This window comes from Cannabis sativa, chromosome 2 (assembly GCF_029168945.1).
Source record: "Cannabis sativa cultivar Pink pepper isolate KNU-18-1 chromosome 2, ASM2916894v1, whole genome shotgun sequence".
Taxonomy (NCBI): Eukaryota; Viridiplantae; Streptophyta; class Magnoliopsida; order Rosales; family Cannabaceae; genus Cannabis; species Cannabis sativa.
Window position 1 is genome coordinate 52981108 of NC_083602.1, and position 27730 is coordinate 53008837.

At 32.0% G+C, this 27730-nt stretch overlaps 3 protein-coding genes across 3 annotated transcripts; 2 read left to right on the plus strand and 1 right to left on the minus strand.

Annotated features, from left to right (window-relative positions):
* Positions 1-263: 263 nt before the first annotated feature.
* Positions 264-3281, minus strand: LOC115720981 (uncharacterized). Its single transcript, XM_061109427.1, has 5 exons — positions 2605-3281; positions 1704-2193; positions 1038-1222; positions 749-815; positions 264-670 (listed from the first exon to the last, which is right to left on the minus strand). The coding sequence occupies exons 1-5, from the start codon at positions 3279-3281 to the stop codon at positions 632-634; spliced, it is 1458 nt and encodes a 485-aa protein (XP_060965410.1). The 3' UTR covers positions 264-631.
* On the plus strand, positions 2203-14601 carry LOC115720980 (nardilysin-like). The gene is made up of 19 exons (XM_030650205.2): positions 2203-4131; positions 4577-4652; positions 5146-5192; positions 5517-5629; positions 7020-7093; positions 7231-7326; positions 7407-7526; positions 7996-8229; positions 9263-9411; positions 9660-9816; positions 10180-10329; positions 10456-10832; positions 11436-11585; positions 11728-11910; positions 12197-12400; positions 12495-12601; positions 12894-13047; positions 13526-13647; positions 14108-14601. Exons 1-19 carry the CDS (start codon positions 3292-3294, stop codon positions 14349-14351), a joined length of 3597 nt encoding a protein of 1198 aa, XP_030506065.2. The 5' UTR covers positions 2203-3291; the 3' UTR covers positions 14352-14601.
* A 9814-nt stretch (positions 14602-24415) lies between these two features.
* LOC115720977 (expansin-A8) lies at positions 24416-25870 on the plus strand. Its single transcript, XM_030650202.2, has 3 exons — positions 24416-24699; positions 24796-25108; positions 25264-25870. Exons 1-3 carry the CDS (start codon positions 24549-24551, stop codon positions 25565-25567), a joined length of 768 nt encoding a protein of 255 aa, XP_030506062.1. The 5' UTR covers positions 24416-24548; the 3' UTR covers positions 25568-25870.
* Positions 25871-27730: the final 1860 nt, after the last annotated feature.

Consider the following 27730-nt stretch of genomic DNA (forward strand, 5'->3'; position numbering starts at 1 on the left):
TTACAAAATTCTCACAATATCCATGATAATAGAATGTATGCAATTACCAAATTATCATTTTTAATAATTAATTATTACACAATGTTATTTTTTCATTTCTATGTAATTACTAATTCACACTAAATTAAAATATAGTGCAAAAACAAGTGAAACAAGCCGTAAATTGGAGATGAAATTGGTCTTTACTCTTTTCTAGAAAAAATAATAATATATAATTTAACTTTTAGACTTTTATTTAGAGTAAAATACATGCACACAAAATCTGCACTAAAAATAAAAAATCTTAAATCAATGATTAATTGAAGAAAGAGTACTCAGTAACAATCAACTTCCATTTAACCCTAATTGCATTGTATAAGGCTGCCGCTGCTGAAATGTAAGTTGAACCTAAAAAAAGTAGACCTGCAGAATAAAATACAACTACATATACTGTGCTATCTATCTATATAGGGTGAACATGGTACAATCATATAAGAAAGTAACTAACTATCCAAGAGAAGCCTTTACTAAAGCAACATATCAAACTTGGCTTGTTCAGGGGTGTCAATACCATTGCCATATTAGATTAAATGAGTGAAAAGGAGGTTAGACAGTAGATATGCCTCTGTTTCCATGTCCCTCAGTAGTGTCATTATCGAGTCATATTTCTCCATTTGTCCTTCAAATCCACCTATACAAAATCCTCAAACCTTTGATTAGTTAGGAATATATAACACACAAACCAAAATATACAAGTTCACAAGTTTACCTCTGTTCTCTCTTCAAATATATCACTGTAGCTATTAAGGATAAGTTTCCAATTTCCCCTACCGTACCTTCATGAGAAAACATCAATTATAAAACAACATATTGCATCCTACTTTTTACTTAAATTTTATGGAAGAACCTACATTTTGCTTTTAATTTGATTAATTATGAATTCACAAAGAAACTTTGTGCAGAAAATTGGTAAAGGCTGGAAAGACATTTCCACAAGTATCAACAAGCAGCAGTTAAAAGGTATACTAATGCATACGAAAGATCTAAAAAGGACTAACTTATTCACGCCATCCCTTAGAGTGTCTTCCTCCAGCAGTGACCACCTCTTAACTTTTCTTCTCTTTAAAATTTTTGTAGGTGCATACTTCTTCAGTGGAGAAACAACCTTTATCTTCGGGCTAGGTAGGTGAAGTTTGCTCCTTTTGACCGATGTATCAGGGTCATCATCAATCGAATCATCCCACTGCAAACAAGAAGAAGACACAAGGTTTTAAGAGATTATATGAAATTTGTGAAGGAAACCTGATCTTGCGTTCATATGAACAAACAAGTGAAAAAGGAAGGGAAGCTAAATTCAACAGAAACATCAACACAAATTTTTGTTAGATCCATTTAGCACATAACATTCTGTTCATAACTGTTACCATCCATCATATGAGAGTCAACAGGGGGGACTAATTAAGATACACTTCAATCAGAGATTGACATGCGCATAACCCGTGATAGAAGTTATCTGCTTGGTATTATTCATTCTAACTTAAGACACATATAAATCAACTAAAACAATATACTGTAAGAGGGGATAAACTGAAAATTATAAACAAGATTTTTGTGCAAAATAAAGCAATCTGAAGAGGATTTTATGTCACATTCACTACATTATTAGTTGGTTTGAACCATATTTCCAGTATGCACTATAGTAAACAATGAGTTGAAAGAAGTACCTCGTATGTGTGGGCAGTACTATTGCGAGCCATCAAGCTGGGTTGAGTACCATTATCCTGATGACTACAGGATGGCTTATCAAGATTAGCATCACTAGACTGAACATGTCTGGTGCTTTGTTCAACAGATGCATTTGTTGCTGCATCTGCTTCGGTTTCTTTCTGGCTTTCTACAGGGTGCTCATGGCTCACATTCTTTGTTGCCAAGTCTGAAGCTACACCTTCAGCCACTTGTAATGCTTCAGGAAGTGGGTCTGTCACGAGCGCTCGTAATTCCTGAGTACTAGATTTAAGTGTTTCTTGTACTCTATTGACTTCAGGGGTTGGGATAGAGTTACAATTTTCGGATTCATTTGTGTCTAAATCCTCAACTTCACTAATCCTGACTGGTCCTCTACGCCTTTTATTGAAAACAACTTGCTTGTTTCTGGTCACCACCTTTTCCCTCTGAATTTCTGTAATGTAACCATAAACAATTGCAAAACAAAACCTACATTTGATATACAAAATCTCAAGCATAGAAGAATAAATCCTAACAATTTGCAAGAAAGATAAAAACATTAAAGCCTCCACTCCACACATGCAGCTTCTATCATAGAAAGATTTGTAAGAAACAACAGAAGACCAAAACAAGGTCAAAATTAAACATCCCGCTGAAGTGGAGTTTATCTGTTTCAGTTTTGGAATCTGCTATGTTAGTTTGACAGTTGCCTAAATTTGTGGAAATGTCTGCTATGTTGTTATAGGTTTTCAGTTAAAAGAGCGTTGTATATTCCAAGAGAAGTTGTACGAATACAAAAGCTCAAAATGTATGGAAGCTCAGTCTACTCTCAGTTTTTTCTATAGCTAAGCAATTTTATCTTTCATTCAAAGGATTTCTCTCAAACATTTCTTCAGACACTTGTTTGTAAGTTTCTCTACAAGCATGCAAATCCATATCTCTTTGAAGATAAAAATGAGAAAAATGGTACCTTTAACAACCGTGGAAGGTCTAGAATCATGGAAAGTAACAGCAAAATCCACATCTTTATCGCAAACCTGATCATTACCCGGTTCCATCACATCTTCCCGGGCCCTGAGCTCAGTTGCCAATTCAAGCATACCGCTAACACTCAACCCTCCACCAGGATTGGCTAACTTCGAAGCCACCGGTTCACGCATTTCGACCACTCTATACACTTCGTGTTCATTCTCTGAACCCTCCACCGCTCCCGAACGCGCCAGACCTCTCTCGTAGGTGCTCAATTTTGCTGCCCACTCCACAAACGAAGGACCCATTAACGCCCAAGCCTCTTTCAAATACTCCAAAACCAATCTCACAGCCTCATTCCGAGTATTCATACCCAAAAGCTTCTTACATACACCATCGTCCCAAACCGCCTTCTCAACCTCATCCCAACACCTCTTCAAATCCACCGTTAACAAATTACTCTTCTTCCCAGACCTCTCCAATTGACAAACTCTCCCTCTCCAAATCCGGTCAATTGCGTTCAAATATTTCTCACCAGGCTTTCCACCACCGCTCACCAAAAACTTCACCGTACACTCCAAAGCCACAGCACAATAAGCAGCTTTCATAGACTCCACAATGGCGGTGGCCGCGCCTTCTTCTTGCCTGGAGTCCAACGCCTCCACTAATTCCAGATTTTGGAGAATGGATTCGGTGACCAAAGCGTCTGAAACGTCGCACTCAATGGTCCGAAGGAGCAGAATCTTCTTCCAACGCAAGTCGTGGTTGGGAATGGGCAAAACCGAGAGGGCTCTCGTGGGTAATCTATCATTGTCAGGGCTTCGAATGAGATACTCCAGAATCCACCGTGAAACATCCATGGCTCACTCTCAGACTCAGACCAACAGGTCTCTCTTTTCTTATCTTTCTTCTTTCTTTACGTCTCACCGTGCTAGAAACGACCTGTCGTTTAATTGGTCACAAACGATTAAACGACACGTCGTTTTCGCCAAACTTCTAAAGCCGCTAAAAGCGTCGTCTTCACTCTTCTGCAAACAACCCTCGAAGAAAAGAATAATCAAATTTCATTACCTTAGCACTCGACGAACTCATACTTCTCCAAAGACAAGTACTCTTCTCTGTCCCTCTCTTCCCCGCCGTACAACAATGGCTACAGGTCGCTGTACCTTCTCCTCTGACGATATTGTCATAAAGTCTCCCAACGATAGCCGGTTGTACAGAGTTATCAAGCTCGAAAATGGCCTCTCTGCATTGCTTGTTCACGATCCAGAGATCTATCCAGATGGGCCTCCCGATAACAATGAAGCAGAAGCAATGGATTGTGAAGAAGATGACTGTGATGGAGAAGAAACCGAGGACAGTGAAGACGAAGAGGACGAGGACGACGATGAAGATGACGAAGAAGATGATGAATGTGAGAATGGGAAAGGAAATGGAGGAGCTTCTCAGACTAAGAAGGTTTTTTGTTTCTCTCTCTCTCTCTCTCTCTCTCTATATATATATATATATATATATATCTCTTTTGGGATTAGAAATCTTGCAGCTATACCAATTTGACGTTGAAGAAGTATTCAAATCTTGATAAACCTTCAGTACATTTGCTTAGTTGCACTGGCTTTTAATTGAGAAGTTGGGTTTCCAATGTACTCTTTGCTCCTAACCAGCTTCGAATGTTAGTTTTATTGGATAAGAATTTTGCAGCAACAACCCAAAGGTTCATTTCTTATTACCAGAAATAAACAGCTATCATGTACATTGATTTGTATCTAAACATTTGAAGAGTTTATGGTGCTTTCATCAAAGCATTGCGCATTTGCTTTACACCTACCTACTTTACCATGCTTATTATTACCTACCAGTATTCATTTGATTTGGTAATGGGGCTGAGTAATGTTTTGTACAGGCCGCTGCTGCTATGTGTGTAGGAATGGGCAGCTTCTCCGACCCTGTTGATGCGCAAGGGCTTGCACACTTTCTTGGTTAGCTCTTTTTTTATTTTGTGTGTTTTTTTTTTTGTTTTGTTTTTGGGGAAGAGGATGATACACTATAGTACCAATTCAGTTCTTGAAAGAATTAGAGTATAGGTTGTTCATTGATATCACAAAATAATTGCAAACTTTCCAAGCTTTTCAAGACATTTGGATACCTCCATGAGTAAGTTTTACTCTTTTTGTGCAAATAAATTCTTAATTCTTAACAATTAATCAGCCTCTCTATTTATACTAACTCACCCCAACAGATTTTTTTAACTAACACCTGGTAGGACTATTAGGACAGCTCACTTAAAAGCATTTCATCACAGCCACTAAAGACCTGAAAACTCAGCTATCATAATCCTAATCAAGTATACTTTTGAGACTAATATCAAGGCCTAACAGAGGAGCAATTGCAAAGAGAGGAGAATAACAAATATATGCAGTACTTTTAAATAATGACGTGCATAGATATTCTGACAAATTGTATATACTGCAGAACATATGCTGTTCATGGGGAGTACGGAATTTCCTGATGAGAACGAGGTCTGTTTATCATTTCAGCTTACTTTTAACTATATTTTTTTAAAGGAAAAAGGGAATGATTAGAGTTGATTTTTTTTTTCTTTCTCCATATTTCGATGCTTAAGTCATAGTAGTGATGAGAAATGTGATTCTCACTATTCATGAAGATGAAGGTCTCTTTTATTTTTCATCTTAGCGAGGTGATATTATTATTTAGGCATAAATGGCTTTGTAGATTCATGTGGTACACAATTATTATCCCTCTTTAATTTCTTTTTTTTTTTTAAATTCCTTGTCCAATATCTTTTGAATAATGGCTACTAGATTGACTCTTTCTTTTGCTAGTATGATAGTTACCTGTCCAAGCATGGAGGGGCATCAAATGCATACACAGAAACAGAGCACACCTGCTACCATTTCGAAGTGAAACGGGAGTTCCTTAAGGGTGCTTTGAGAAGGTAAAATGCTGATTTCCCATCTGGCTATTGCTAGCAAAGTATTTTTTTTCCTTTCACCTTTTTTATCTCCCTCTTCCCTTATGGGTCCGTTTGGTACGCAGGACTGGATTGGATTAGACAGGCTAATTTGTCCAATCCAGTGTTTGGGCATGTTAGAAGTCTGGATAACTAATCCAGTTAACCTTATCTGTCTGGGATTATTTATCCCATCCAGCAGGGTGGGATAAATAATCCCATGCAAGTGAGATTTTTTTAATCGTTTTTTTAATTTAAATTTTATTAATATATTTTAAATTTAATAAGAATTTAAAGGAAATAATTATCACACATTTATTTATATATTTTTTTATCAAAAACTTATTCATTAAAATTAGTGAAAATGTATAATTTTGAATTATTATACATAAGTTTTTAAAATTTAGAATATTATTAATTAAATAATAGTTACTTAAATTGATTCTAAGAAAAAAATATGACAATAAAATTATATATTATCTTTAAATTACTAAAAAATTTATATAAATATTTTAAAAAATTAATATTTATATTAAATTAGTGATTAAATTAGTGTTTAAGATAAACAATTTTATATTATTCAAGTATTTTTATTTTACTAGTTTTATTATTTATTAAATAAAAAATATGACAAAATATTTTATTATATATTTATGATGTATTCTTAATTATTATGATATATTATTTTTTTTTGACGAATTATTTATTTATATTTATTTATTATTATATATTTTAATTTTAATTTATTATTATATATTTTTATTTAATTTAAGTTTTTTTTTTCTAAAAGTAAATAAATAAAATAGTCCAGTCCATTCTTAAACCAAACACAGGATTACTTTCAGCATAATCCAATCTTGTCCAGTCCAGTCCAATCCTTTTCAGTCCAATCCTGCGTACCAAACGGGCCCTATAAGCATTGCATTGTTTTCTTTGCTGATAGATTAATATGAATGTGGTCTTATTTGAGGTTAAATGATTTTACATTCTGGCATTTCGTTTCCAATCCAAAGACTAAAAGAACTGAATCATATTTGGAGATGAAGGATAGTTGAGCAGAAAACTTTGGAATTAGAAAGCAAGTAATCAATAACGAGTTTCAAATTCCCAAGAATTAATCATTTCAATATTATCATTGGATTATAATAAATTTTTATGCTGGCTCTGCCTCTCATAATTTCTGTTGCATCATTATCACTGATACATTCTACAAAATGAAGGTGATAGCTCTGTGGATATTAACTTTGAATGGCCCTATAGTTTCTTACAGTGATTCTCGTTCTGCACATTTTGCATTTCCAGATGTGGAGTTTCTTTGTTTGAAATTCAAATCAAGAGGTCGGTTTCACAGTTATTTGTAACGTTGTTTCATCAGGTTTTCTCAGTTCTTTGTTTCACCTTTAGTGAAAATGGAAGCAATGGAACGAGAAGTGCAGGCTGTAGATTCTGGTACTTGCTAATCTTATCCTAGTGTACTTCCTCATTTTTATTTTCCTAAAAAAAATAAGGAGTCAAGCATAACAGCAAAAATGCTGATGTATTTCTGCTGCTGAATAAATGCCACATTGTTAAACAAAATGGAACAGAGTTTAACCAGGTTTTACAAAATGATGCTTGCCGCCTTCAACAACTTCAGTGCCATACATCAACCAGTGGTCATCCTTTTAACAGATTTTTTTGGGGTATGTTTAAATCTGTATGTTTTGTTTTATTCTTAAAAGGATATGTGTTTGTCTAAAGATACTATTGTTTTTATTGTTAGGTAATAAGAAGAGCCTTGTCGATGCCATGGAGAAGGGAGTTGACTTGCGGACACACATATTGCAGCTGTACAATGATTATTACCATGGTGGATTGATGAAGCTAGTTGTCATTGGTGGAGGTGCAGTACTAATTCCCTATATATTTGTGGTGCACTTGTCATTTTCTTCATGCTATTTAGGTTACATGGTTTCTTGTTATTATTGATCATGGTCTGGGAGTGTTGTAATCTTGTGATGGAATAAATGTTGTTTATGAGTTGTCTGCATTAGGATGTTTGAACTGTTCATAATAGTTGTCAAAATTCCAACCTTCCAAGGAGTTGGAATTTTTCTTTTTGGTAATATAGTTTTCAGTTTCAGTTCTGCAAATGTAGTATTCAAAGTTCTATCTTCCACACATGCATTTCAGTCTCTTACGAAATAACAATTCTTCTTCTGTACAGGGAATGATTCTTTGTATTGTTGGTTTAACGATTGTTGATGTTTACACTTGTTAAGTTATACAATCCTTTGTTTTTATGTTTTGTATGTATTTATTACGGACCGAAAATTTTCAGCTGATGTTGATATATTATATAATATCTGCAGAATCTCTTGATGTCCTTGAGGAATGGGTGCTGGAGCTATTTGGTAATGTTAAAAAAGGTCACCCTGTAAATTTGGAGTTCAAAGTGGAAGTTCCCTTCTGGAAATCAGGAAAACTATATCGGCTAGAAGCTGTTAAAGATGTTCATATCCTGGACTTAACATGGACGTTGCCATGTCTTCATAAAGAGTATATGAAGAAACCCCAAGATTATATAGCTCATGTCCTCGGGCATGGTAAGAGAGTCCATTTTGATACATAGCTATTGACATAATTATTTTATTGGATATGTAGTTACCATATTCTTGATACCTTTCAGTGGTTCTCTAAATCTAATGTTATTATTCTGTTTTTGACTATACTGGACGTTTGTCTTGTGTTTTTCTGACCTTTCTCTAGTATTTTAGAAGTTTCATTATAATTCTATATGGGAAAAATTTTGGGCTGATGCATGTTATAAATTCGAAATCATTTAGTTTTCTTTTTAACTCATTTTTTTTAACAGTATTGGAGGTTATTGTAATTGAGTTGGTGTTCGGGCTTTACTTTATCTTCTTTTTTTTTTTTCGTTTGTTTTGTTTGCTTCATTTTGAGGGTTATGCTCTTACACTATTTTTCTTTTTTAATTTTTATCTATATGAATATAGTTGTTCTGTTTCTTATAAATATTATAAATACATATATTTGCAGTCAATTCATTCATTAAGTTCAAAGAAAAAGTTTTTGATTTTTATTTTTATCAAATTTTTCTAATTTTGCTTTTATTCAAATTCTAAATAATTTATAATAAGAAAGAAACTATGAATTTTATTTATCCAACCTATTTCTATGTCCTTTTTCTTTTTGAAATTTCATTTTGGATTGAACAATTTTTCATATATATATATATATATATATATATATATACCGTTTGGCTATTCAAGATTTGTACATAAGCCAATCCATAGCTCTACTCATCGTTGCCGCTGGTTCATGAGTTCTTGAGTTGCAAACTTTTTAGTGCCCTCGCACTTTTCTGGTCCTAATGAATGAAAGCATTCCATGCAAAAGGCAACTTTGCTATCAAGAGATGGTCATGATACTGCCATTTGAAGAAGGAATTAAATTAAATTTAATTATTTTATCTTTATTTTCTTTTTCCAAGTAGTTTACATTGATGAGTAAACCCATTTATTGCTATTTAGCCTTTCATTGTCCATGGTGTTTGTTTGACTATTGATGGTGTTTGTTTGAGTATTGATTCTAAATTCTTAAGTCATGGGGTTTCAGAGGGTCGAGGAAGTTTGCTTTTCTTTCTTAAAGCTAAAGGATGGGCAACATCTCTATCTGCTGGTGTTGGGGATGAAGGCATGCACCATTCGTCAATAGCTTATATTTTTGGGATGTCAATTCACCTCACTGACTCTGGCTTGGAGAAGGTATTTTCTTTGATTACTTATGGAGTTGATTTGAAAATTATACTCAGTAATATGCTTATTTTAAAGAAAATCTCACTTTTTTTTCTTTGCTTTCTAGAGGAATTTGGATAAAAATTATTGAATCTTGCATTCATTTTTTCACTGGGAAACACATCTTTAAGGAATTTTTTTTTTTTAATTGAAAACTTTTATGTGCTATACCAATGGTTCTTAAGTTTTATTTTCTAAAACTGGTTCCATTTCTACAGATATTCGAAATTATTGGCTTTGTTTATCAGTACCTCAAGTTATTGCGTCAAGTTTCTCCACAAGAATGGATATTTAAGGAACTCCAGGATATTGGAAACATGGATTTTAGATTCGCCGAAGAGCAGCCCCAGGATGATTATGCCTCAGAACTTGCAGGTACTCTTTGTTTGGTTTTCAAGTTTCCTCTTTGTTTATTTATGTTTTTATTTCCCTTATAATTGATTTAGGGTCTTAATGACACTCTTGCTCATCTATCATACCATAACTCACAGTTGGTATATTGTATTTGGCCTCTCTTGGTTTCTTGGACTATGAGAATTATTTAATCTTTGTGGGTATAAGAAGGTGCTAACTCTCCTACATGTATATTGCCTCTATATTTTGAAGAATGATTTCATTTAGCATATTATTTATATTGGCATTATGAAGTGTTTATAGGTGTTTGAGTGTTATGGTTTTATAGTTTTGGGAAATTTGTACTCATTTTTTGTTAACCATAATGAAACCTTTTCATTGCAGAGAATTTACTACGTTATCCTACAGAGCATGTAATCTATGGAGACTATGTCTACAATACATGGGATGAGGACTTGTTAAAATATGTTATTGGTTTCTTCAAACCTGAAAACATGAGGATTGATGTGGTATCAAAATCCTTCAAGTCAGAAGGTAAATCCCTTCAACCTTAAGATGAAATAAAATGCATTCTTCATCTAAACAAACAATGCTGGAAGCTTTTAGTATCCAAATGGTTTGAGCTGCATAATGTTAACTTTTTGGTTCTACTTTTACCAGGTTGTCAATTTGAACCTTGGTTTGGATCGCGGTACGTCGAGGAAGATATTTCATCTTCCTTGATGGACTTATGGAGGGATCCTCCTGAAATCGATGTTTCATTACATCTTCCTTCAAAGAATGAGTTCATTCCTTCTAATTTTTCCATCCATGCCGATAATGCGTCCAACAGTACTGCAAATGCTTCTCCAAGATGTATACTTGATGATCCATTGATGAAGTTCTGGTATAAGCTTGATGACACTTTCAAACTTCCTCGTGCAAATACATATTTCCGTATCAACTTGAAGGGTGGATATGACAACATAAAGAATTGTGTTTTGACCGAACTATTTATTCACCTCCTCAAAGATGAGCTAAATGAACTTGTATATCAGGTTAGTAGCTTAACTTTTATGTGTAATAGTAATACCAGTGATTGGTTATGCTAGCATCATTTCAAATCTGATTCTATGGACACATGTTTCTTATTCAATCTGCTGTCAGCTGTTTGGCAGAGAGATTGAATTGACTTGCTTCTAGAACTATTGTCAACCTAGAATTCTTAACTAAACAATTTAATAAATTTGTCTTCATGTTGTTTGAGATGGAGCTGTGTGCTCTTCAATATCTATGATTTGTTCTGTATTGCCAAAACTTATGAACCACTTTATCTCATTTTTCATATATTTTTAATTTTAATCTCCATGTCAAAGCTGCAAAGGGAGTGTGTAAATTTTATGATAAAGCTTAAAAGTAAAATTTATACTCTTCCCACTTAATCTATCCTATCTTCTAGTATTCAACTCCAAATAAAAATGTTCAGGGTCTTTATAAGATTTTCAAAGACTTTTTCTTTTGTGCTGACATGCTTGATTTGTTACTTAAAATACTTTCTTCTAGTAGGGAATTCACCCGGTTGTTCAACTTTTTTGTATTGCAAATGTTCATTGTCTGTTCTTGATAGGAATACCGAATATTTTTTTTTTCTTTCTGTGCAGGCCAGTATTGCCAAGTTGGAAACTTCTGTATCTGTTCTAAGTGATAAGTTAGAGTTGAAGGTCTATGGTTTCAACAACAAACTTCCAGTTCTGTTATCCAAACTTCTTGCAACAGCCAAAAGTTTCTTGCCAACTGATGATCGATTCAAGGTATATGCAATGTAACTTTGCATTTCTTAAATGTTTATTTGTTTTCAATTACTCAGTTCAGATTTTACGTCCTTTTTTGCTGAACTTCAGCCAAAAGTTCCTGGTGGCTTACTATAGCAAACTAATCCTCTGAATTTAATAGGTCATTAGAGAAGATATGAAGAGAGCATTGAAGAATACCAACATGAAGCCTCTGAGTCATTCATCATATTTGAGATTGCAAGTTTTATGTCAGAGTTTCTATGATGCCAATGAGAAGCTTCAGTTGTTAGATCAGTTATCTGTTGCTGATCTGATTTCATTTATTCCCGAGCTTCGTTCACAGGTATAGTAAGATGTAGCATACTATACATTCCTAATTGTACGCTACACAGACTTGTAATACACCATTATTGAGGACAATTTTTTTTTCATATCATTTCTGTAGTTTGAACTAAATAAAGATTTGCATATAATTTCCCATAATATTTTCCACTGGAGCAATTAATTGCTACATTATTTTTGTTACAAACGATTTTCATCTTGTAATTTATTTTGTTGGTATTCTTTTCTTTGAGATTTCCAAAAGAACAATGTTGGATGAACATTTATGAGCATTCTCATTTGTACAGCTATACGTCGAGGGCCTCTGCCATGGAAATTTGTTAGAAGAAGAAGCAATTAGCATTGCAAATAAGTTTAGAGAAGTTTTTCTGGCACAAGCACTCCCATATGAAATGAGACACAAAGAATATGTTATCTGTCTTCCTGCAAGTGCTAACCTTGTTAGAGATGTTACTGTGAAGAACAAGATGGAAAAGAACTCAGTGATCGAGGTAATGAATAGTTTCACATTTACCAGTTAGAGTTTAATACAAATGCTTTATTTCTATATTTTTAGCAATAAATTGATTTGGTTCTGCATTGCAGCTTTATTTTCAAATTGAGCAGGACATGGGGATGGATTCTGTTAGACTGAAAACACTGGTTGATCTGTTCGATGAAATTGTGGAAGAACCATTGTTTAATCAGCTAAGGTGAATACTGAAACTAAAAGTAATAAATATTGTGTTACCCATAAGTGTGACCTTGTGGAGGGTGGTTTTGCTCGATACTCTTGTTAAGCTATGACAAGCTTTCCATCTAGACTTGCAAAAGATAAAATCAATGTTCAATTATATTTTAAATGAAGAAGACAAACAGAGTATTGAAATTGTCTATGCTTGGGCTGATAGTTTTGTGTGTGTGTTGGGCGGTTGGGGGGTTGAGTAGTCTGACACCACTGTTCATTGACATGATCAAATCTGATTATGTGTATTCTTGTTGTAGGACAAAGGAACAGCTTGGTTATGTCGTAGAATGTAGCCCTCGGATAACATACCGTGTTTTTGGATTTTGTTTCTGTGTTCAATCAGCTGAGTATAACCCGGTTTATTTGGAAGAGAGAATTGAGAACTTCATCAATGGTCTGGAAGAATTGTTGGTGAGTATTCAAGTTTATAAATTATATTAACTTTCTTTGTTATTCTTTTCCCCATCTTTTTAATCACTCTTTTGGGCACTTGAGTTGATCACATGCTTAGCAATATTCTATCGTGAGGTAGTGTGTTATCAGTAACCAGTGTTTTTACCTAGACCCTGCCCCGGAAATTTGATAAAGGCGTAAGCTTAATTTTTGCAAATTGCAATGTGTGGGTCTGTAGTATTAGATTCTACGACTAATACAATATTAATGTAGCCCTCGGATATCATATGGAAAAATACTACACTGACATCTTAATTCTTTTTTGAACATTTTTTTGCTTATGAAAATCTATATACTTTTATGCAGATTAATCTGAACTCAATATTCATATTTTGATTCACATGTTACAAGGTTTTGTAGCTAAGTTCCTATAAAAACGTCTTTACTGCTGCATAAAGAAGAATCTTTTGTTACCGAAAAAGTGTAAATGTTGCAGGAAGGACTTGACAAAAATTCTTTCGAGAATTACAAAGATGGATTAAGGGCAAAGCTATTGGAGAAAGATCCATCTCTTTCGTACGAAACCAATCGTCTGTGGAATCAGATTGTCGATAAAAGGTGCGTTTTCTTTCTGTATAATTGATCTGTCTATTTTGTTATTAAGAAATAAAGATTAGCATGTTATCCCATCTATTCTGCAATGAAAGGAATGTTCCGCAGTAGGTGTAATTATCTATTTGCTTTTTGAGGCGTAACGAGCAAATTTGTGTAGAATTAAGTGGATAGGAACACCATTGCTTAGATGCTTTCTCCGTGGTGTTTAAACTTTTCATAATTGATATGATTTAAAGCTTGGGTCCTACATGACAGTGTCCACCTGATTTGATCCACTGAATCCTGATAACATTTGGATCTAAATAGTCAGTCGTAGATTGTGTTAAATTTAGTGCTTCAATGTATAACGTGTGCTGTCTAAGAATGAAAAGTGTGCTAACCGATAGTGACATCAATCACATTACACTTCCCTTTCCTATCTAATTCTAATGCTCATTCCAATTTAATTGTTGTTGATTTCCAGATACATCTTCGACTTATCGAAGAAGGAAGCAGATGAACTTGGAAATATCCAGAAGAGTGATGTTATCAACTGGTACAAAACGTATTTGCAACAGTCATCTCCCAAGTGTCGAAGGCTTGCAATTCGGGTGTGGGGTTGCAACACCGACTTGAAAGAGGCCAAGAAGCGATCGAAGCCGGAGCAAGTCATTGAAGACGCTGCAGCTTTCAAGATGTCATCCAAGTTTTATCCAAGCATTTGTTGAAAACAACGACCATCATCGACATGTGAAGGGAATTTATTTCCCTTCAAAGACATTTTGAAAAAAAAAATCTTAATTTTGACTTTTTAAGTTGTAACTTGTAAGTTGGTTCAATTCAATGTTGCGATAAAAACCGTTGTGAGAGAGAAGTATAGATACATTAATGATTAAACTTCAATATCACATTGATATATGACACAATTTTTTTTTTTTACAAGTTATAGCAATAAATTAAGTAAATTGTGATTTTTCATATTGATTAAGGAATGAATTTTGATAACAAGGATGGTGAGAGTAAGATCAAGTTGATTGTTGTGACATAACTTATTTTCAAATGTAGCTGAAATTCACGTGGTGGGGTTAAGGACGGTTTCTAAGAATAGAAAGCTACATCATTCATCATCATCATACTGAGAGCTCAAGTGGGGTAACCTATTATTGTAACAGTGTTCATTTTTGGTTCTGAGAACAGTGACGAAACATCTGTTAAAAACAGCTTTGCCCTTTGTACTTGTTCTCAACAAAATTAAAGACAAACCCTTGTGAAGGGCACTCTCAACCAACCCTAACCAACAACATAATTTACTTGTGGACTTAAATTTGATCCAACCCTTGTCATGGATAATGATGTATGGGAGTTTTTTCATCACTAAAATATGTTTCTCTAATGAAATATGATCTACCTCTGCTAAAGGAGTTCAAATTTGATTGTTTGGTAAGGAAATATTTCATATTATGTGGCTCAGATTGTTCGAATCTCCATCTTTTTATTGCTGTGTTTTGGGGTACTAAGGCTGGCTTAGACACACAAGGCAGCCATTTATTTTTCAAAGCTTATTTCTCTATTTCTTTCTCTTCGGTGAAAAGTTGAAACAACAATAGTACAAAAAGTTTTAAACCAAATAGGTTGGTATAACAAATTTTTATATCATATTTATAATAAATTCATTGGCCATAGACTTCTTACAATCTTTTTTGTTTTTGACTTGAGGAAGGGAAATTGGAACTTGAGACCTCTTCTTTGTGAAAAGAAGTGTGGAACCACTAAATTATATCTATAACCACATATTTGTTATAATCTTAGTTTAGCTAATTAATATAATAATAACAAGAAAATAACAGTTTTTTTTTAGCAACAAGAAACATAGTTGTTGAACTAAAACTTGGGTTTTCATGCCTTAATTATGTGATAAAATTAAGAAAAAAAGAGTTGCCATATAACGGGACAAACCCTCTTGAGAGACAAGTAATAATAACAATAAAAAAGGTCAATGGAATTTAGGCAAAAATTAAAAAATAAAAATAAAAATAGAAAAAGTGAGTAATATGGCTTTTGAGACTTAGAGAGACAAAATCTCAAGGTACTCTCGTAAAAGATTCACACCCTAATTAGAATCATACATTGTCCATTCTCATATATTCCTAAAGATGTATGTTCTCTACAAGAAGAGACAAAAATCAACCCTTCTCAATTTTTTTTTCTTTTGATAGAACAACCCTTCTCATTTTTTATCCCATACTATATTGACACATAAAAGAGAATTAAAAATTTAAAGCCCACAACTTAAAAATTTACTTTGTCTATTCCTTCTAAATTTATCAAAACTCGGTAGTCATTAGGTCAGTAAGATTATGAACCAAATTAAACTTTATGTACTTGAAATTTTTTTTGTCTATTTTTGGAGAGTGGATGAAATGGATGCATGCATGAATAACACCAAGTTGAGAAGCAGCAAATCCGGAATTTGCATGTGCTACTAACATGGTAGGACCATTAATCACTAATTACTTCATCAATATCCAAATTTGTATACTTCTTTCTCTTTTATCTCTAATTCAATTGTCTATCAAATCAAAGATTGTCTCTAAGTTTGAAAAAAAAAATAACACATTAAATTAAATTTGCAACAGGTTAATTAAGGCTTCTTTGCTATGATGGAACCAACGATATTAGTCATCATCTGAGGTCCATTATTTAATTTAAGTACACAACAACAGCAATAAGTCATAATTTAAATATATGAGATTTGACAACAACATATATATAATACAACAATCTATGTATCTCTTTTGAAATGAAATAATAATTTAGAATGAAAAAACACTTCACTTAATTATAATTAAATTCTCTAATTGGACATGTGCAATGATTGGTCTTTATTTATTATTTAATTTTTTGTGCTGTTTCCATTTTTTTGGTCCTCAGAAATAAATAATGCATTTGAGAAATTAGAATGCAACCATTTTCACTTCAATATTATTATTTTTAAGGGAAATTCTATTAAAGAAAATATATTGAGAAATGAAAAAGGACAACTATCAGATTCCAGAATTAGTACATGTTAGATTTCAAACTTGTGACAACCGACATAGAACAGATTTGCCAAACGTGCTATTTTTATGAACCTTCAATATTTGTATCCAACTTAAAAGAGAGATTGAATAATTGGCATGCATCATGTGTACATAATTTGACTGATATAAATTCTGTTGGGATGTATTGCCTTGCATTATATAATATTATTTAATGGTTTGATAATTACATGTATTATTAGATTATGTAAAATCAAGGGCGGAGGCAGGACTTAAATGCTAGGGGGGCCAAATTATAATTTAGCATCAAATAAAATTTTTGTAATACATATTTATATGCAATACTAAAATTTAAAACGATTTTTTTTCTTATGTCGAAAATCATCTATAATAAAATATTAAAATAAAACAAAAAAATTCTATTATTCAAATTTCTACTTATATTATCTAAATTGGAAATATTACTACACTTCTACTTAAGGCACAAATTAAATTTTAAGTGTGGTAAATTTTTTTATAAATAAAAATTTATATGTATAAAATAATTTTAACATAATCTAACACTTAACTAGAGGAGATTCTAAATCCCAACTTCTACTTTAGTGATGAAAATTATCAACTTTTATATATATTGTGTATGTTTATTTATTATTAATTTTTTATATATATACTTTATTTCATAAATATTTATATATACATATATAATGTAATTTTGAAATATTTGGGGGGCCATGGCCACCCTTCTCTTGGCTGTGGCTCCGCCCCTGTGTAAAATTATACTATCTTGACTATAAATTTAGATTCTGATTCGAATTTAGGTCTCAGTTTGTTTCTGTTGGAACTTAATCTAGGTCCCAATTTTTGTTGAAATTTATTTTATCAGGATCTAGATTTATTAACATGTATATTAGATTAGCACTCTAAATATGAATTCTCTAAAATAATGAAGTAAACACACATAAAGTTTAGAAAACCTTACATTAATGGCAGCAGAACTATATGGCTCATTCCACTCACATCTCTAACCCTTGTTCCTTTCTGTTGTAGAGTAATAACTAGATCTGAGCATGGATCTCCTTCTCTCCTTCGGGTTGGTTACCACCGTCTTTCGCACTATGATTGAGTACTTGACTTTCTATGTATGGGTATAGTACTGTATCACTACGACTCGAATTGATGAAGTACAATGAATAAGGTGCGAAATCACTATAGAAAATGAGTCTCTCATCTACTAGTTGACAGAGAATAAAAACTAAGTTTAATTTGGTTGAAGTGAGTTGATGAGAATGAGAGCATCATGTTCCTTTTATAGTATTTAAACTAGAGTTTATTATTTAATTATATGGATTAAAAAAGAATAAAATAATGGACAAAATTCACTAAGTGGCCGGCCACACTAATGGGCCTCACTAGTTACAATGTTGTAATTTTATTTCAACCATTTATCCTTCTTTCAATAATACTATATTTTCCAATTTAATCCTATAAATATCAAAACTATTCATTTAATACTTACCATTCTACCCTTCAATGTATTTTATTCGTAAAATACTTAGTTACATATAAATGATATTTCGATAAACTAATATAATTACTGAAATGAGGCCTCAATCATTTATCTCTATTAAGCCAAGCTCGAAGAAAATTATCATTTATATGGGTAGGAATTGTTGGTTAGTTTAGTTGTTGAGCAAGTTTGAGTTTAAGAACTAAAACTTGGCTCAACAATGGTGGAATGTGAAATTCTGTGTTATATATGGTTTTACTGCTTGGTATATGTTTATTGAACCTTGTATATGTATTCTGGAGCTTGGTTTGAAGATTGGGGTTATTTTGGATTATGTTTGAGACTTTGTGTTTTTCTGCAGCAGAAAATGGTAGACCGTTTATGTAGAAACAGTATACTATTTTTACTGGCAGATTACCCAGAAAAACAGTCTGCCATTTTTATAAAATGGCATGCCATTTTTATAAAATGGCATGCCATTTTTTCAGGAAATTTTTCCAGTCTTATTTCTTCGCGTTTTCTCGATATTTAGGGATTTCCATACTTTTATCAATAGAAAAACTTCTAGTTTTGAGTCTAGATCCCCGAAAAGGTTTTAGCAAGTTGTTTACCCGACTTGTATGATTATGACATAAGGCCTCCGTTGAGCACATGAATTTCCATTCAGGTTGACCGACACACTTGAATTAAAAAATGAGGTAAGATTAGTATAAAATGTGTATACCTATATATGCATGTGTATTATATGCAAGTTGTATTATGTGATTTGTATACTACCAATATTAGTACAGTTGCGATACGGAGTGAATTGGTACTGTATATGATGTTCAAAGGGTACGATAAAGTATTACAAATACTAGTACGAGATGAGTACGTAGTACATGTGGTACAACACTCAGTGGTATTCGATGTGCAGTTCAGCCCTACCAACACTAGTACAGGATGAGTACTTAGTGCATGTGGTACAAGGGTCGTACTTCTGTTAAGAACGTTCTTGATGCATCTGAAGCCTTGTAAATAGGTGTATGGGCGCCTAGATAGAAGTCACTATTATGTTATATGTTTTGTCCTTTTTTTACTGAGTCTATTGACTCACAGTTACTGTCTACATGTGTAGGTAAAGGAAAGATGAAAGCTGAGCACCAGTGAGTCTAGGACCTGAGGATGATTGTGCATATAAAGATAGTTAGACCTAGAGAGTTCGGTCTCGGGACGACTTGGGCCTTTATTTTGTAGTCGCAGAGCAACATGTTTATCAAATGAATTTTGAATATGATTGTAAACTGTTAAGATGGGATCCTACCTTTTATGTACGCTTATATATTTATAAAAATTTAAAATATTTGACATAATTTTCAAGAAATCCTTTAATTAGCAATGGTGTGCATAGTAATTAAGAAATTAATGAGCGTGCCTAAGCAAGTAGGGCATTACAATTTAGTATTAGAGCCGCCAAGTTGTTTACCGAAGACCGTCAAGATATGTACAATCATTGTCAGAGATAAGTTTGACTCACAATTCAGTATATCTGATTATATTAAATAGATTTTATTTAGGGCATAAAATTTCAACATGTGCTTAGTTGCAAGATAAGCCTTTGGCTTGACAAATCCACTCTTAGACCTAGTTTACATATGATGTCTTGGAGCTGAAGTAGCCTGGATAGTGTTACTAGAGACATATGGTGTTGTGAGAATTATGGGTATATATGTGGTATTGGCTTGATCAACTATTGTGAAAGAGTTTTGAGCAGTAGAACTTAAAAGTGGTGGGGCTTGAGGTGGTACATGCAGTACATTTTTAGGTGCTATAGTAGGTGATGGTTCTGAGAGATTTGTAGATGGTAATGCAGTGGGAGGAGTTACTGTGGGAAATGAGGTACCATATGTTGGGATTTCATGCTCTAAATAAAATCCATTTCAATATAATCTTATTTGTTATCAATTGAAGATTAGAAATCATTTATGTTTACATGTAGTTTTCATGTTTATGGTTTAGTATACAATTTCTGTTAAATCTAGAACATATAGTTATTCACAATTACAGTGATATCAACACAGTGGAAGGTAATTGTGATTATATACTTCAAAAAATAATGTCCCATGATTCATCTGTGCACTAGATTTACACTGATGTGATAGTCAGTGATAAATCTTACTTACACTTTGGATAAGTGTTATTTTCTTTCTAGGACATTGGCAAAGTATGTTAGTATCAGATGTATGGAGTATACATTGGACTGAGACCGATATTGATCTTGGTAAAGATATTATAATCTTACCGTTGTATCTTTCTAAGTCAATATCACTGGTTGATCTTAGATCAAAAGATCTTAATCCTGATATGGTTAGGTTCGATCTCAAGACTGTTATTTATTTTCTTAGAGTTGTTAGTTAAATCTTACCATGGTTTGGGTAACACGTACAACTTGAGAACATGATAGTCACTACAACATATTAGCTCATTACCAGCGGAGAGGTCCGCTGGTAATAATTGTGTTTTCCGCCCCTAAAAGTTATTACCGGCGGGATCCGCTGGTAATACTCCGCTGGTACTATAGGGTCGCTATTTACCATTTTTAGTGGCGGACTGACATCCCGCCGCTATTAAATATTATTACCAGCGGATTATTAGGGGCGGACCCCGCCGGTACTAAACTCGTCAGACTGTCTATCTAACACATTAATACCGGCGGACCCCGCTGCTATTTATCCCCCAGTATTAGTTTTTTAATATAAAAATATTTAATAATATTAATTGAGAAGAAAATAAAAATAATATATTATATTATTTTATATAAAAAATAACATAATTTTTAAAAATAATTAATATTTATTCAACACATTATGCATCAATTAATAGAACAATACACCTTAAAAAATTATCTTAGTTAAAATACAATACATTGTCATTGTTGCTGAAAAGAAAAATATATTATCATTGTTTAAATGAGAATATTCATTTAAAAAATCTGTAATTTTGAAGTCAATAGTCTTGAATCTTCACTATAGTGGTGTCGACCGTGAAATGTAGCAAGATAGTAGAGACTGCTACGAAGATAATAACTTGCTTTAAAATTGTTGTCTCCTCATTGTGTCATTTGGACCTGATAATAAAAAAAATTAAACTAAAAATTAATAGTATATAACAACAATATTTTAAACTATAACAAACATTATGAAAAATAATTTAAAATTGGCAGAATAGTTTAAAATTATTTCTAAGTTTATATATGTAGACACATATTTTTTTTCAAAAAAAATAACAATATATATATATATAAATATTTTTAGTTATATATATAAATACTATAAAATCCTATGAGATATTATAGGTTATCTTTTAAAAATACTAAAAAAATTAATTAATTATAAGTATATATTTATATATATATTTATAGAACATAAAAGAAATCTAACCTCAACAGAGATCTTAATAGTGAGGTGTCTCAGCTAAAAAAAAATATTATTACAATACATAAAACTTATTATATATATATATATGAATATATAGTAAATAAGCATGTGAAAACTCACATGGATAGAGACAAACTCATCTTGCACTAGCTGAAAAAACCACCATCTGCTATCAAAAAATATCACAGTGTGCCACTGCCATCAAAGACGAAGAGATTGAGAGAGATAAGAAGAGAAGGGGCGAGAGAGTTCTAGAAGAAGAGAAGAGACGAGAGTGAAAATGAGAAGAAATGAAGTCTGAAGAAAAAGATGGGATTTTTGTTTTTTATATATACCAACTTATTATCGGCGGGACTCCGCTGGTATAAGTGTCTCCGCCGGTAATAAGTATAAAAATAATAAATTAATATTTATTACCAGCGGAGTCCGCCGGTATAAGTCCGCTGCTAATGATAAATTAAAAATAAAGGCGGGATTTTTCCCGCACATTTCACATTTTGAATAATCAACGAAAAATTCCGCCGCTAATACATTGTTTCCCGTTGCTATTACTAAAGAAAAAAGATTTTAAATAAAAAAATTATTATTTTTTATTATTACCGGCGAAAAGTGTACTCCGCTGGTAATAACCCTTATTATTAGGAGCGGATCTATTCCGCCGGTAATAAGTCCGCCCCTAATAATAATTTTTGTTGTAGTGAGTACAATTGAGTGGGAGCGCTAAGCATAGATATAGTTACTATAGCTTCTATTTGGAAATAAAAGTGAAATGATAATTTCCTTCTAGCTTGGCTTAATAGATCAATAAATGGAAGAGCTCTTATTTCAGTAATTATACTAGTTTACTGAGATATCATTTATAGGAAGCTAAGTGTTTTAAGGATAAAATACATTGAGGGATGAAACGGTAAATTTAAGTTTTAATAAACATATTTTATTATTAATAATTTTTAAAATATTTATATAATAAACATAAGGATAAGATATTATAAAATTAGAAACACTAATTACATTAATCTATTTATTGTAATTAGTTTAATTATTAATTATTTATATTATTTAATGATTAAAATATATAGTTTCATGTAGTAAGTTTTTAAAATAATTTTTTTTTGCATATTTTTTATAATTATATTATTTTTGTTGTATATTTATGTAAAAAGCCCTCAAAGTTAAGGGAAAGTTGTAAGTTAAAACATTTTACTATGCCAACAATTTATATAGTTTTCTAATTTAGTTTATATTAATTATATTTCAAGCTTGAACACAAATACATATTTATATGTACGTATTTATTAACCACGTAATAGGAGTAGTGGATTTATGTAGACGTGACACGTGGATTTTAGAATGGGTACACGTACGATTGAATCCGGCAAATAAATATGCGGTGCTTTTTAAGATTGAGCCCAACTATGACTCACATTAAAGGTAAGAAAGCGCCACGTGTCATGTAATATGGTCTGACTTTCAACTTAGAGGGTTGAAAATGCCACGTCATATAGTCCAACTATTCAATTCAATGTGAGTCGGCCATGCATGTGATCCCAACGTCCAACAATAGTCCAACATATCATCTCTGATGTCTCCCATGCCCACGTAACACCCCCTCAAACTCACACTAATTAATTAATTCAACTAAATGGGTCCCTAAAATAATCTCATCTACAATTTTTCCTACGTGTATATATATGTATTTGTAGAATATTGCTGTTATACAAAGAGCTCATACTTAATTATACTAAATTAATATACAAAGAGCTCATACTATAATATATATAATAATATATAAGATAACATAATCTTAATATTAAGCTTTAAAATATTTCATCTCAAACTCAACAATAATTAGAGTAATATATACATTTTATATGATATTAAGTTCTTACAGTACATTATTATTAATGCGAAATTTAATATTAATAAAAATTTTATTACTAATTAGTTTTGAAATAAAATAAATTAATAAATTTCATTACTAATTAGTTTTGAAATAAAACCCGATACACTTTAATCACACCTTAATCTCAAATTCACACTTCACTCTATTGATATAGTTCTCTCATTTATTTTATTTTAATAATGATTATAAAAAATTGCTATTCAATGGGGTACTTAATAACAAATATGTACACATGTGAATCATCAATAATAATTTTCATTCATAAATTAGTGACCCATTAAATCAAATATGAACATTTCAAGGTTTTATTATGCGGGATTGCTATTTTCCACTAAAGTATACTTATATATAGTTTGAGAAAGCTACTAGATATATTAATGCTTTTATCCAATAAGGCACCAAACCAATAATTTATGTATAGTTCTATATGACTCCCTTAAGATAGCTAGGCAAAATTTTCATTTGAAATATAGATCACTAAAAAGGGAAATTTTATTATTGATGAAAAAATAAACTTCCATTAATGTTTCGAATAAGAAATTATAAAGACTTCTTCCCATGTGCCAAGTTATATTAGTCATAGTTTGAAAACGATAAGACCCCCATTTTATTAAAGAGGAAATTTTTATCAATTTTTCTCCACTATATGGCCCAATTAGAAATCATTATTATTCCCTGCTTTTCATATAACACAACCAATAAGAGTGACTAAATCAAGTGACAACAGAGAGAAAATCATTTATGAAGTTGAACTAATTAATTACAAAAATATAAATTCTAATAATAAATGGATAATTAAGAAGAAAAGAAGAAAAAATAAACATTAGGATAGTGGGCCCACTACATGTGATATGCACTTGATTTTTCAATCTCAATCACTTGTGTGGATTTGGCTTTGGATTTGGGTTAGGATTTGGCTTAGCTAGGCTGGCTACACATACATACGTACCTCACTCTCTCTTTAAAAATTTCCTCTATAAATAGAGGCTTCCCTAGTTTTACTTCTAAATATCTTAAAAGAGAAAAAAAAAACAGCAAAAGAAAACTCTCTTCTCTCAACAATGGCAATTACTCAAGCATTTTATTCCATGGCCTTATTGCCTATTCTTCTTTTAATCACACTACACATTCAAGCCACCGCCGCCGATTACGGCGGCTGGCAGAACGGTCACGCCACCTTCTACGGCGGAGGGGATGCCTCTGGCACAATGGGTATGCAAATACATACACAAACAAATAATTAGCTAGTGAATTTTTTTTTATTTAATTGTAATTAATTTGTGTTAATTACTTAATTAATTAATGCAGGAGGGGCTTGTGGGTACGGTAACTTGTACAGCCAAGGTTACGGGACCCAAACAGCAGCACTAAGCACAGCTCTGTTCAACAATGGATTGAGCTGTGGTGCTTGTTATGAAATGAAGTGTAACAATGACCCTAGGTGGTGCCTCCCCGGAACCATAACGGTCACCGCCACCAACTTCTGTCCCCCGAATTTTGCTCTCTCCAACGACAACGGTGGCTGGTGTAATCCTCCTCTTCAACACTTCGACTTGGCCGAGCCTGCTTTCCTTAAAATTGCTCAGTACCGCGCTGGAATTGTTCCCGTTGCATTTAGAAGGTAACAAATTTTATCGCTATTGGTACAATTTAATATTAAACGAAAACATAAGTAACTTTTTAAAAAAATGTACTTATTTTTGTCACGTGACATATGTATACAAATAGATACAAAACAAAACACAGAAAATGAAGAAATTTGGTTTGGTTTGACAGGGTGCCATGTGTGAAGAAAGGAGGAGTAAGATTCACGATCAACGGTCATTCTTACTTCAACTTGGTTTTGATCACCAACGTCGGCGGTGCAGGGGATGTCCATGCGGTCTCAATTAAGGGCTCGAAAACTGGGTGGCAAGCCATGTCCAGAAACTGGGGCCAGAATTGGCAAAGCAATAACTACCTCAACGGTCAGGCTCTCTCCTTTCAAGTTACCACCAGTGATGGTAGAACGGTCACAGCTTATAACGTGGCACCCTCTGGTTGGCAGTTTGGTCAGACTTTCCAAGGCCCTCAGTTTTAATTATATTAGCCTCATTGGCTTTATATAATTAACAAAAATTTAGAAAAAAAGAAAAAAGAAAAATTGTATATCTAAAATAATTATTTATATAATGTATGAACTTATATTTTGATTCCATAATATAAGAGTACTTTGGCTAAAGACTGTGGTGGCTAAATAGCACCCGTTATGCCCTTTTGTTTTAGAATTTGTGAGAAGTGTTAAATTTTTTTACCTGATTTGGGTAAATTTATATCGAACTTCTCTCTTGTAACATTTGATGATTTGTAATAACAACACAATACAAATCTATATTTCTTAAAATGGTATTGTCAATGGCAAATACCAGTGGAAACAGAGTTGGTCTCAGCATTTGCATTCGTTGCTTCGGCTATGCAAGTGAATTTAGAACTCGAATAGGCATTTGATACGATGGTTAAACTTGGTGGGAATGGATATATCAAGCTTAATTTATGTGTAAAGTAAATTTAAATAACTAAGAGCATCTCTAACTATATTATTTAAAACACTTCTCAAGCTAAAATAAGGAGTAAATTTTAAAAAATAAGTTACAACTATACAAAAAAAACATAGCTCAATAGATAGATAATTTTCTAAATATAAGTAACTCTCTACTATTTGCTTAATTTATTTTAATAGCAAATATTATTATATTTTTATTGTTTTATTAAATTAATTTATATTTGACAAATTTAAATTATCACATATTATTAAAATAATTAAATATTAAGAATTCAATTTTTCTTTTTGACTTTGGAGAAGAGGGGATTCAAATTTAGAACTTCATCTATGTAAGAAGAGTGGAACTACTAGACTACGCCTATAACCATACCATTCAAATTAATTAATGTTAATGTTAATTCCTTCTAACAATAGAGTTTCATATTTTCTTAATTTAAACACTCTTTTAACTCCACTTTATCTAAGTCCAACTCACATAAGAAATACTCGTTAGTAGCTAGGTGTAATATTGCTCCATTGAAGACTTGGTTTTAATCAAGTTAAGTTAAGGTGGATTCGGACTGTTTAAATATTGAGTGTAGTAAAGCTTCACAAAAAGGCAGCTAAGTCTTCGTCTACTGGTGTGTGTAGTTTATTGGGATATTTTTATAATTTACATGCTTCTTGACCCTTTCTTTGAGAAGTGGTGTTTAATTATTGTCCTAAAAACACAAAAATAGAGTATAGCTAGCTCTGCTCTTGAGACACGGAAATTAGCACTTCTTTGAATCATAATCTTCATATATGGTGGAAGGTGGATGACTTTTCTAGCTCTATTGTCATTTTTGTAATTGCAGGATAATATTTTAATCTTTTATTACAAAATTAACTACTTGATATATATACTTTTTGTTAAATATAATGAACGAACTATGCCAAATTTAATGACAAAAATAAGATCGACAATATATGAAGAAAATTTGTATGCTTGAACATGAATTAACATTTTAAAACATGCTATATAGAAAAGCCTTCAATAGGGGCATGTATTTTTTGTCCCCAGCAAGATCAAATAATGGTCAACCGTTTAGATTAAAATATGATGTTCAGAATTCAAACTCAATTTATGTCAGATATTCTTCAATATTTTGAATTAGAAATGGGGAAAAACAGTTCTGTGAGAAAAAAAAAAGTTGTAATAGAATTATGGAAAAAAACTGAGCTAAGTGTTTGACAAATTATAAATTTTAAAATATTGTGAAGATTCTATTATAATAATGATAATATTTTAATCTATTTTATTATTATCACAAATATATATACAAATATGTTATATAAAATTTTTATTTTCTATATATTTTTAATTATTTTTTTCCATAGTATAAATTTATATGTATTTAATAAAAATAATTTTTAATATTTTAAATTATATTTTTATCACTTGTAAAAGAAAAAATTATAGTTTATAAGAAACTTAGATTTGATATTGTTTGTTAATAATAAAAATATAAATATAAAATATTTTTAAAAAAATAATAAAAAATTAAAAATTTAAATATTATTTATTTTAAATAGTTTTTCCTTCAAAAAAAATATTTTATTTTTTGTAATATATAAAAAATAATTTATTATAAAGTCTTTTAATCAAAACAATTTTTTTTAAAAGTCGGGTTGTACCAGCTTTAGCTTTTAGCTGTAGTTTTTCTATAAATTCTTCAATAA

Bases quoted from the DNA above. Each gene is read 5' to 3' on its own strand.
- LOC115720977 (XM_030650202.2), top strand. From the start codon at position 24,549: ATGGCAATTACTCAAGCATTTTATTCCATGGCCTTATTGCCTATTCTT. The intron at 24,700-24,795 runs GTATGCAAATAC...TAATTAATGCAG, and splicing joins GGATGCCTCTGGCACAATGG to GAGGGGCTTGTGGGTACGGT. The intron at 25,109-25,263 runs GTAACAAATTTT...TTGGTTTGACAG, and splicing joins GTTCCCGTTGCATTTAGAAG to GGTGCCATGTGTGAAGAAAG.
- LOC115720980 (XM_030650205.2), top strand. From the start codon at position 3,292: ATGGCGGTGGCCGCGCCTTCTTCTTGCCTGGAGTCCAACGCCTCCACT. The intron at 11,911-12,196 runs GTATAGTAAGAT...TCATTTGTACAG, and splicing joins TTCCCGAGCTTCGTTCACAG to CTATACGTCGAGGGCCTCTG. The intron at 12,401-12,494 runs GTAATGAATAGT...TCTGCATTGCAG, and splicing joins AAAAGAACTCAGTGATCGAG to CTTTATTTTCAAATTGAGCA.
- LOC115720981 (XM_061109427.1), bottom strand. From the start codon at position 3,281: ATGAAAGCTGCTTATTGTGCTGTGGCTTTGGAGTGTACGGTGAAGTTT. The intron at 1,223-1,703 runs GTACTTCTTTCA...TCTTGTTTGCAG, and splicing joins GTACTGCCCACACATACGAG to TGGGATGATTCGATTGATGA. The intron at 816-1,037 runs GTTAGTCCTTTT...TTTCTCATGAAG, and splicing joins CTAAGGGATGGCGTGAATAA to GTACGGTAGGGGAAATTGGA.